Below are 11,915 nucleotides of genomic sequence, written 5' to 3' on the forward strand. Positions count from 1 at the left end.
ATCAGCGTGACACCGCCAGAGAAGATGACCGCCAGTGGAGACTCAAGGGAGAGGAGGAACACTTGACTGAACTACGTAATCCGCTACGTAACACTTTCTCAGAGATGAGAGCTCATCTTCAAATTATCATAGCATAATACAAATGCCTCTTCTATTTTGGCATAGAATTGAAATGTTACATATACAAAACTGCATCTGTACATAATTCCACCCAGTGAATATTTGCCTTTTAGAGGTTAAATAAAGAGAACACAGTCTACGTAAAAAAAGTATTTATTAAAGAGAATGAAGATGCAGTACAGAATCAAACACCAAGGGAGCAGTTCACAAAGGCTTTCAAAATAATCAAATTAACACCAATAATTACAAAACAAAAACAAAAAGTGTGAACCTATGGCAACATTCTCTTTAGATTAAAACGCAATCTGTTTGGGGGGTGCATTGAAGCTAATGCAGAATCAGGTTACTATTAAATTATCCCTCGTGCACTGAGGTAAAGAGCTGGCATGGGGAGACAACATTTTCAAAAAATAAACCAACAATATTTGTTTTGCAAAAAGGACGAAGGTGAAGCATATGAGAAGCTTGGCATCTCACACGAAACAATTTAGATGCTACAGCTGACAGAGACGTGAAGTCTCAAACTACAGTTGTCATAGATAAGGATGTGTTAGTCAATTAATGAAAGAAGAGAGATGGGGGTGGGTGTCCTTTCTTGGACAGAGAGGAGGCTTAGAAGCCCCGTTGGACGAGTAGATTCAATTGTAGAAGTTCCTCTAGATGCTTTAAGTCCTGACACAACTGCCTGGCCTCAACCGCATTTGTTAACAGTAGCTTTTACATCACAGCTTCCTATTCCTATGTATAAATGGGCATACTCCAAGTGAGCATGAGGGAGGGCCATGTGGTCGAGCCCTTGCCCCAAACCTACATGTCAAAGGACAGGAACAAAAACAAAATAAGGGAGGTCTCAGAACTTGGCTCAGTATTCATCCTCCTGGGCCTCCATTTTGTAGCCATTCTCATTGGAGCCATAGCCTTCGCCTGACTGCATGGACTCCTGGTCCATCATCCGCATGCCATCCTGTGAGCCCTCCTCAGACTTGGGGGGCATGGAGTCAGCTCCCTCCTCCCCTCCGTTGCCCAGTCCCTCCATTTCACCGGAGGGAGGCAGCAGAGAGTGGCGGTCCTCTCTGCGCTCACCTCCCCGCTCACGGTCACCCCGATCTCTCTTGTGTTCGCGATCCCTATCTCGGTCCCTCCTCCTCTCTCCCCTCTCGCCCCTGCCTTCTCTCCCCTCTCTGCCCTCCCTCGGTTCTCTACCCTCTCTACCCTCCCTTGGCTCTCTGCCCTCTCTCCCCTCTCTGCCCTCCCGCCCCTCTCTCCCCTCCCTTCCCTCTCGATCTTTGTCCCGGTGGCTCCTCCGTCTGTCTCTGTCCCTCTCTCTACCTACTCCCCTCTCCTCTCCTTCCATCCCTGGTTCTTCCCCACGGCCCATGTCACCACCGCCCATCTCGTCCATCCCACGCTCCCCATCACGCTCTCCTCGCTCCCCATCACGCTCTCCTTCATCTCCCATCATGCCATCCATGCCGGAGCCCTCTTCACCTCCCTCTGCTCCCTTCCCCCTCTCCCTGTCCCTCTTCCTGTCTCTGCTCCTGCTTCTCCTCTTGCGCTCGCTGCGGTCTCTACTCCGCTCTCTACTGCGGCCTTCTGGAGTTGCCGGCACTCCTCCAACGGCTGCTCCTCCCCGCTCCCCACGCTCTCTCTCCCCTCTCCTCGGCCTGACTTCCTCTCCTCCACCCCTTTCCCGGGAGCGTGAGCGCCTGCGTCTCTCTCTGGAGCGTGACCTACGGCGCTCTCCCCGGTCCTTTTCGCCGCGTTCGCCACGGTCCCCGCGATCGCGAGGCTCCCGACTTCTTTCCCGCCGATCGCGGTCCCGGTCGCTGAAAGGAGACACAGGACGACTTCAATTTTGATGGAAACGCCCTCACACACAAACAACCCAAAAGCCCGTCCAGGCAAACATGTCACTGGTACTCACCCCCCAATTGGACGGTCATCGTAGCGGGAGGTGTCATCTCTCCCAGAGTGCTTAATGTTGACATCTGCCCCACCTCTCCTGGTCCCACCCAGACCACCACCTGACCAAGAGAAAAGGAATATTATACCTCCAACGGCACAGAAACCACCACTAGTATGCATCGACACACCCACATGTGCATTAACACAGGAGGAAGCCCAGACAGTCGATGTGTACATTGGCGTCTTACCCAGCCTACGTGGATGCCATCCTTTCACCGTGCGCCCCCTTTCCACGTCTACAAGCACCCTCCTGCCATCTATCTTCTTCCCATCGGCATGCTTATAGGCAGCTAGAGGTGAGGAATAAGAGCAGGATAAGAGAAGAGAAGGCTGCACACAAATGGAGGACTGTCCTGGTCAGCACATTTCTGCAGTCCCCACAGAGGACACCTGGATACCGCTTACCTTAGTAAGAACCAAGAGGAGAAAAAGGACGCAGGGGGGCGTCACACACAAAAGAAAAGAAAAAAAAAAGTCGAGCTCCACTGGTTTCTGCTTGGCCTTGACAAGCAAACTTGATTTTAAACAGCTCCCTCTAATAATCCAAAAGAAACCTAGGAGAACAGCGGAATCCTACACCACTTGCACTTTAAAAGGTTATGAGTGCAGTGCTTCAGATGGATACACAGCTGTCTCTAGATCAGTTTATTTGCCTCATTCCACTGGTTTCTTCCCTGACTAAAGGCTCTTTTGGCCATTCACACTTATCTCTCCAGTATTCATTGAGTCTATGGAAGCCAAGCAATTAAGTCTGTGTGGCAATGATTTTTAAATAAAATATATCTTTTGGTATACTTACGTATTTCTGATTTGGCACAACTCCTGGTCTATCACTAAAATAATCCTATGAAAGTTGATGCCCCTCTTACATTTGAGACAGATGCATTCAGTTGAGGTAGATGTGTTTCTTTTTTAAATGTCCAAATTACCTTTGCATCAATCTCATGTTAATCTCTATAGTAGCTTGTGTGTCTCATTTTTCAGACAGCCCAGTATTATGTAGCGCACTGTTGATCCAGTTATCTTTCCAACCTGCTTTAACAGTGGAACAGATTTCATTCAAGTTCATCTTCATGACTTAATGACCAAGGAGCTGCTCAGTGGAAAGGAGTTATTAGAAGAACTTTGTATGTACTATTAAGTTGATACATTTATTCACACACAATTAGCTTCTCCACCTAAGGTTTGAAAAAGTATAATTAAAGTAAATACACTACTTTGGCAGCAAAGTTAAACCAGTGGTAGATTCCCCAGGCTTTCTTGTGCTCCCATTTACAAATACAAAGTTCAACCTAAAAGAGATTGTGCTCTGTGCCCATTGACATTAGACTTTTAAGGATTTGACTGAATTCAATGGGAGACTGAATTATGACCTCTATACACCCGATTTATATAATACCTGAAGAGTATATAAAAATATATATATATTTTAGTGGGCGAATAAAATAAGGACATCTCCGACATTGCGTTAAAAATTAAATATATTTATACACAGATAAAATATATAAATGCACATCATCAATGCCGAACCGACTATGAACCATGGCCCAAGTGCGTCTTTATTAATCTCCCTCGAACTGAATGTAGTTAGGGTTCCTTCATATCCTTCTACGTGACTCCATCTACACGGTTCAATGCAAGCTTAGAAGCCAAGATTGTGTGCAGTAATTAAGTGGACATCCACTGTAAGATTGCATGTGTAGTTCACCAAAATCACTTACAACTTTTCTACCCAAACGAGGTGTCTTGTGTGCAAGATTCTGCATACTCGGAGTTTGTTGATTCATTAACACACGTCTGTCCACAAAACGCCGGGCTGGAGATTTGCATCCATATTCTCAACCACAACATCCATGACACTTCAAGAGAGTTGTCAACTTCACGTCGAGAAGAAAGTCACAGACAACATAACCATGCGCCACATTCATCCCATTAAGGAGGTTACATCTTACCTGCCACCTCCCTTTTCTCCATCACACACACACATCACCACCAGTACACATCACATACTCACACAAACAAATACACAAAAGTGATTGTGCTTCTGAATTTTACTATTGTGATCTACATAAAATACAACTCAAAAATGTAACAGAGGAAAAAAAAAGTTTGCCGACCGTGCAGAAGGGCTGAGTCAAAGTATTCTGAAGATCACCAGAAAACCTACGTCCAGGTGAATTGGTAAAACATTAAATAAATGTTTAAAAAGTAACTGATAAAATAAAGAAAATTTTATCTTAACATGAGGGGACCACATACTTGTCACCACATACTAGTACCTGCATTGAGTATCTTACCAACTGCAGCCAGGACGGCTATTTCACCAGCTTGGACATGGGCCTCAAGCTCCCTGGAGGAACCTTCGGGAAACGCAGCTTACAGTCGCCTCATAGTTCTCATAACTTACTCATGAAGGCTAAATAAAGTCCAGTCCCTTGACACGAAAAGATCTGGTATCCAGTTCTTTAGAGGATTGGGCGTGATCCATCTTGCTACTCTGGGTCTGCACTGCAGATGAGGTGAAGATCCAGTGGCGAGGGCACAGAGATCGTTTTTCAACCAATCAGAGGGCCTTACCACCAACCCCCACCTCTCTAACCGATGAAGAGGGCCTTACCATACACCCTCACCTACCCAATCAGAGGGCCTTACCACGCACCCTCATTAATCTAACCAGAGGGCCTTACCACAAACCCTCATGCAATTGACCTATCAGAGGGCCTTACCAAAAACCCTCTTGTCCCAAGGTCAAGCAAGATACTTTAAATTTGAACTAGGTACTCTTGCTTCATAAGTGAATTTACCAACTACATCTGCAAAAGAGGTAAAAGTCTAAACTAAGCTGATGCTGCTAGCATAAATATATATAGTGCCAACCTTAACTAGATGCATCTGGTTGGACAGGTGAAAGTACTAAAGTACCTACATATTAAAACCAGGCACCATCTTGGAATCAGAGGTCTTTCTAATGTGTCAATGTTATATTCTTACCTATCAGATGTTGGTAACAAATCGTTTTAAACATCCTGGTGAAATGGTGTTCAATAAATTAACTAAAATGATACTATTCTTGTGAGGTCCGAATCAGTTTTGTAAAAGCTGTTCCTCTCCTATGTGTTCCTGAATGTGCTGTATACTATGCTGTATGAGATTCCCCCAACTGGCATATTCAGTTAAAGCCCTTTTGATTATCCTAAATTACAGAAACGAGTTACACTCCACAAGATTTAGGAGCAGACTTCACTTTGCACTATCAATACAAGCATTCTGAATTTATCCCTCCACTCTGACCTATGACGATGCTTCTGAAGTGACTAATTTCACCTCTCGGAGTTTAGTCTTCATCTCGGGGAGTTTACAGCGCTGATGTAAAGACATCCTGATTTTAAAATGGCAATAAAAAACGCAACCAAAATCTTGGAGAGTATAACTCCTCTCATTGGGCCAACAATTCTGATAAAACCATGGCTTTAAAAGAACAGTCAGACTGAGAGGAGGCCCATACACTCAACTCTGTCCTGAGGCACGTTCAATGCCCAAAATGCCTCATATCACTGCTTAATAAAAACGGTCCTAGACGGACGTAACTGGCACATCGATGACTCAAAATCACATCTTGCCCATTGAACGTGGCCCCAAACTTAACCCTAATGGGACATGAGGGTGTAAAGAAATCTTACCCATCATACAAACCCATCATACCAACCATATAATGAGCTGTGGTAGTAGGGTGTAGCTGTATCAAAACCATCAGCATGATCTGCAAGCCAGCTCTGGCCAATAGCCATCAGAGATAGGCGGCTGCAGTGGCAATGAGAACAACACAGAGTTAATACAGAGCCATTGCCTCTTGCACCACTCATCCTAACCTCACCTGAACTTTTAAAAACAAGGAATCACAACGCTTCAGACAAACCACAGGGTCACCTTTAGCTTACCGTCGCCGCTCCAGTCAGAACTCACCCGGGCGCCCCCCCCAAGGCATGCCCCTAACATTTCACAACCGGCCTGATGGCATGGGTGAAGGACACAGGGGTCAAAACTGAGTCAAAACGTTGTCGTTTAAATGAGAGCCCTACCTTAGACATAAAAATCGCCCCCCTCCCTCCCCCTTCTCCGGCATGGGAGTGCGCACACACACACACACACACACACACACACAGGTAAGGTGCCAATGGTGGACCTTAGATCCCGAGAGCTAAAGCACGCACACACACACACACACACACACACACAGGGAACATAAGGTGCCCAATAACACTTGATTGGTGTTGGCAGTGGTGGCACCTCACACACACATGGTTTCCTTAGACTCATTTGCAAGCTATTTAAGGGGGACTGTCTTAATGCATTAAGTCAGTCATGACAACTCTTGTAAGGTAAAGGTATTCTTTTTAGATATCCTACTTTATGAGTTCAGCTGCTCTGTTACAGCAAGCTGTCTACAGGAGCCCTGCTGTTATACAATAAGGGTGAGGGGTCAGGGTTGAAAGGTCACAAAGGTACTCACAGTGCATGTCCCTCTCGTGCTCATACTCGATGAAGGCATATCCGCGTGGCTTCTGTGTCTTCTTGTTGAAGACTATGTAAATCTGTGCAGGGAGAAAGCAATAGTTAGCCACGGCTGTAGCCAAGTATGCAAGGTTGAGAAAATCATTCCATAGAAGCCAACGCACCCTTTTGATGGGTCCATAGACCTCAAATTCCCTTCTCAGCTTGGATTCTGTGGTGTCGTAGTTCTGTAGAAATGAGGCAAAAGCATGGTTCAACTTTCACAGCATCATACAGCTTCAAGTGAGATAGGCAAATATGTAAACAAGTCTTTCAATATCTTAAAATAATCCTGTAGAGGAAAATGCGTCTCACAAAACATTATAGCTAGGGTGCACACAGTAAATGGAAACAAATCTATATTCAAAACAGCAGAGAAATAGACTAGAGATTTCACAAGGTCACCAAATCAAAAAGGCACTTACAATTCGGGCCACAAACAGCGTTTTGAAGGCATCCCCTTGTGCATTTGCGTCATTGTGAGGATCCCCTGCGAAAACATGTTAGAAAAATATGGTAAACAAGGTTGTGGTTCTGCAACAATTAGTTGCTCCATACAAGCTTCACATGACTCATTAAGATGGCCTAAACAAAAGCACTATTCCTGGCTTAAAGGAAACCATACTCCCTAAACTCAAGCACTATTCCTGGCTTAAAGGGAACCTACTGCATTCATGATTTTATTTGTGCAGTCCACCATAATAGATTTGCATGCTTCAAAGTTCCAAGAACGCATTACTTTTATTATACTGTATAGCTTTTCAGCCCTTTGAGATCGGGTAAATGTAAGCCCCCCCCCCCCCCCGATGAGTCCAGCATGCTCTGATTGGCCCACTAGGCAGGCAATTAGGATTGTGTTGCAAGATTGAATCATCTTGTAATAAAGGAAAAGGGCTGGAAACCCAACAAGGCGTTTTAGGCAATTGAAAAAAAGTGGTTTCTGTGGGAGAGTGCCACACCCTCTGACGTGTACTTTGGGCCTTGTAACTTTAAAGACTGTTTACAAAAAGCTATACAACACACTTAAGGGAAGTAAAAACGTATGTATAACATTCTTTTGTATAATAATGTATAACAGGTCTTCAAACCAAAAGTGTCAGCACAGTCACTTACATAACTTCAGCTCATCTTCCACCACAGTCTGTCTTCTTTCAATCTTCTCTCGCCTCTGTAAAGGGAAAAGACAAATTTGTCATCAGAAAATATGGCCACATCTTTTAATACAACAATTTGATGTCTCAGACTCCTCTCATACAGACTCCTTAAGAACTAAATAGACAGATTTGCCACTACCAAAAAGCTGATGCCACCCTAAATATGTATATAATGATTGTCTTTTCACACATGCAGAAAGCACCCTAACTATTGTGGTCTTTACAGAAACTGGTCCAAAAACAAATCAGTCGTTCACAGGCGATTGATTTCTGGCTCCTTACTTTTCTTTCCAGGCGCTCATCTCTAGTTTCTGCTCTGGTGGGTGGTGGAGCATCTCTGGGGTCCTGAGGAGTAAACAAGCTGAATTTTAGCGACACAAGTGTGACAAATGACCAATTGCCTAAAATGATAGACAACATTTCTGTGGTAGGCCTACTACTATTGAGTACAGTTAATAACACAACAAGCCATCTAAAATTAAACTTCTAAAATCATAATGCATAGATATCTAAATATCTAAATATAGACATCTAAAAAATATAACACCGACTCTCCAATAAGGCACTACATGGCTACTTACAAACAGGAACTCAAAATGCTATCTTTCCTTTTTAGATCAAGTGCGCTGATCGAATTACCTCAAATTGCTGGATGAAGGGCGCAATGCCACAGTATGGCTGATTGTGGTGTTTCTCGTGAGGAAGCTTTTCCAATTGAGTCAGAAAGGGAATGGGGTCTCGGGGGGCAAACAATGCCAATAGGTTTGGGGGGAGAAACTGCGTCATGGTTTACCTAAGGATTGTAAGAAATTCAAGAGTTAAAGGTTTACATTTAAAGTTACTACCCAAACCGTGCGATGTAAAAAAATATATATATATATATATATATATATTCTAAAATTTGTAACAATCTTAAGCAAAAGCTAGCTTCTGTTGTTCTGATCATTTTTGGCTGACTTGACAAAAAGGTAACATTTACATTTACAACAACCCAGCACGACGTAAAGGAGGACGTGGGCTAGCCAAATTACCTGAAACGCCACACAAGAGATCCGAGCAAGCTAGTGTGCCGAGGAATTGAACAATGTCAATAACTTCGATATAAGAAATAAATGCAGCTGCTACCAACCGTAAGTCGACAAATCTTTCAACTCCAAATTGTTCATCAATCAATTGTTATTAGAAATTCGGCTAATTTCACCAAATGTGACACTGTAGTTCTATGCTAATATTAGCTCGTCACAAAGATTCCAGTTAGCTTACTTGTATTAACTTACTCGTTACCCAGCCAACGTTACTAGGCCATTCCTTTACTTGCAAATGTTGTTAGCGTAGATATAATTGTATAGAACTGCACATAATAAAGTCACACTATGAGTACAATATTTTCGCCAGCTAGGTTATTAGCTTCAGTAACGTAATACGTCTCTGGCCAAAACTGAGACTAGCTAGTACCAAGCCTCCCGTATAGGCCTCGTGCCATCAATCGACTCACTTACCTCAGTACTGCATTCAATTTTCGCACGAAAATTCTCCAATACAGCGAAAGAACACCGTTTGTGTGAAAACACAAGGAACAATAAGCGCACACGGTTAAGTCCCAACAGCGATCTTCAGCATTCAACAGTCTTTCTCAAAGTGTCTAAAGCGTGCTTCTCTTGTCTTAAGGTATGTTTGGCTATCGCTTGTGCTGCCTAGCCTTAAAATGGCGGGCGCCATGCCGTAAAATCAAATTTAACCATGGTTTTGCGACAGTTTTCAGTACATTATACCAGTGAACGATAGAGGCGTGTCTCAGTTTTGGTTATTACGGACACCGGATAGGTGGTGGGCCGAGGTGCGATTTCGTGCATTTTAACGTTCCCTGGATATGGAGAAGCCACGTTTTTGTAAATATGTTCTACGTTTGTATTCACGTTAGACAAAAATTGTTGCCACTTGCAGTTATTGCTTATTAAGTCGTTATGGATAACTGTATTCCCCATTATTCCCGAGGCAAATAGAGAGGGCAGCTACACTTTGGGTCCGATACTCGTGACGTTTTGTCGTTGTTATCCAATCGCGTTCTTGGAATTGTGCCAGTGAAGTTAATGAGCAGTCCAACAACACTGTTTACATCTTTGTCCATGTAGTGTGAATTGTGCAATATATGGGTCATTTTTAGACGTTTTTGATTCAGTTCTCAAATCGAGGTGATGAAATCTTTACTCAACTATAAATAGAACAACTATGAATGTAGAGGTAACGTTAAAGCAGCCTGAATCAATAGCTAACTACGATCGAGATGCTTTTTTTGTTGTTTTTTAAAGCTGTGTTTGTAAGGTGGAATCACTAACCCTATTCCTTAGGGTACATACTTTTGCTTTTACATAGCAACATTTTATGATGGTTTGTTTCTGACTGTTACATCAATTGTGTTTAGGATTCTGTTTCTTGGCAAACACTAATAAACGTTTTTGATACATTGAGCCACTGTATTTCATTCAAGTTTTACACACATCTATCACGTCGTAAAAAAAGAGCAAGGCAGGAGCTTCTTCTGACACATGGTACCTACCTGTATCAGCTACAAAGACCTGCCGCATGCATGTAGTAGAAGTTGATGGCCCAATAAGCCCCTTTAAATTCTGTGAATCTGTTTCTCTGGAGAGAACTTGAATGTAGAGAGTCTTGTGGCAGAAGAGGCAGTGCAAAGATTAAATTTGAACGGCCAGGAGGAATTTTTGATACCAGATAACAGTGGCTACCACCGAGAATGCTACTGCCATTTCACAAATATCACTAAGATCAAAAGAGCCCAAGAGAGGAGAGAGAAAGCAGCTTTAGTTCAACAAAACGTCACAAAAGGTTGGTATCAAAAGATGAATGCCGTGTTAATGTTGAACTCAACTTGGACCTGTAAATGAGAAAATAAATGACATTTAGTGGCAAGTCTCATATAAGGGTACATATTAAGGAACCGGTTTTTGTTCAATTTGAATGATAGTATTTGCAAAATAGCCCTCAGTAGCTGCATTCCCACCCACCTGCAGCCTTTGTGTTAATGACAGGGACGCACAGTCATTCTGCAGTGGATTCTGTTAAAATGAAAAGGAGCACTACTTTAGTTTTCATAAGCACTATTGTTCAGAGTAGGCTGACAGTCTGAATCTGTTCTTCTGTTTGTTGTGTAGGGCTAGAGGTAGAGGCAGAGATAGAGGATGGTGAGGAAGGTCCATCAAAAACTCGGGCTCTAAGGTCACATAGTAGTTTTTGTGCATCCAAACGAGCACCACACCTACTACCTTTGCAGTGCATTATCTGCAGAAGAGAAAAATACAAGCAGGAAAAAAACAGCAGGAAAGGGTTAAAGGAGAAACTAACTCAGTGTCAAACACTGCATGCAGGGAAACTGGTTGTTGCAGCTAAAGGCAGGAAGGATGAGGCTCTCCTCCTACATATTAGAGACAGGGACTTGGTTGCCAGCAAAGCACATTACCACTTCACCTGTTTCAGGGATTACACCAGGTACCTGTATTTAAAAACAGAGAAGACAGAGAGCAACCTCAATGAAACTGGCTACAAAACATTTTGTGAGAGAGTCATTGAGAAGAGGCTGATAAAAAGGCTAGAGGTGTTTCGCTTGGCAAGGCTCAATACCCTTTTCAAAGATACTGTGAAAGAAGTAGAGGGAGTAGACATAGGAGCGTATAAGGAACACCCGTTGAAACAGAGGCTTCACAAATCCCATCCCTTCCTAAAATTCCACAAAGCCTCCAAAACAAACCTGGTATATGTGGACAATATGTCTACTGAGGAGATTATCCAGGATGCCGCCATGCCCTCTTCCTCCTCATGTGAGGAAAGTGATGGAGAAATTAGTCTGGAGATGGAGAGAGGGGAGCCTGACAATGCCACCACAGAGATCACCGATGATTATCGCCTTTTATCATGCTGCACTTAGCCTCAGACCTTTGTGAAGCACTGGAGGGCTTCACATGTCACCTATATGAACAGGGAGACTGTAGGGAAGTGAATGTTGCAGGGGCCAAACTTTTTAAGGCAGGGAAATGTTCAGAAAGGGACTTACCTCCAAATAAAGACTGCTTGTATAAGCACATTCAGCGGGCAAGCTATCAGGCTGCA

At 43.5% G+C, this 11,915-nt stretch overlaps 1 protein-coding gene across 1 annotated transcript; it reads right to left on the minus strand.

The window, feature by feature from the left end:
- Positions 1-255: 255 nt before the first annotated feature.
- snrnp70 (small nuclear ribonucleoprotein 70 (U1)) lies at positions 256-9,480 on the minus strand. The gene is made up of 11 exons (XM_080856127.1): positions 9,290-9,480; positions 8,430-8,583; positions 8,073-8,135; positions 7,750-7,804; positions 7,062-7,126; positions 6,762-6,824; positions 6,596-6,677; positions 2,274-2,375; positions 2,045-2,144; positions 1,403-1,946; positions 256-1,321 (listed from the first exon to the last, which is right to left on the minus strand). The coding sequence occupies exons 2-11, from the start codon at positions 8,574-8,576 to the stop codon at positions 983-985; spliced, it is 1,560 nt and encodes a 519-aa protein (XP_080712253.1). The 5' UTR covers positions 8,577-8,583; positions 9,290-9,480; the 3' UTR covers positions 256-982.
- Positions 9,481-11,915: the final 2,435 nt, after the last annotated feature.

The sequence above is a fragment of the Sprattus sprattus genome (genome assembly GCF_963457725.1).
Source record: "Sprattus sprattus genome assembly, chromosome: 18".
Taxonomy (NCBI): Eukaryota; Metazoa; Chordata; class Actinopteri; order Clupeiformes; family Clupeidae; genus Sprattus; species Sprattus sprattus.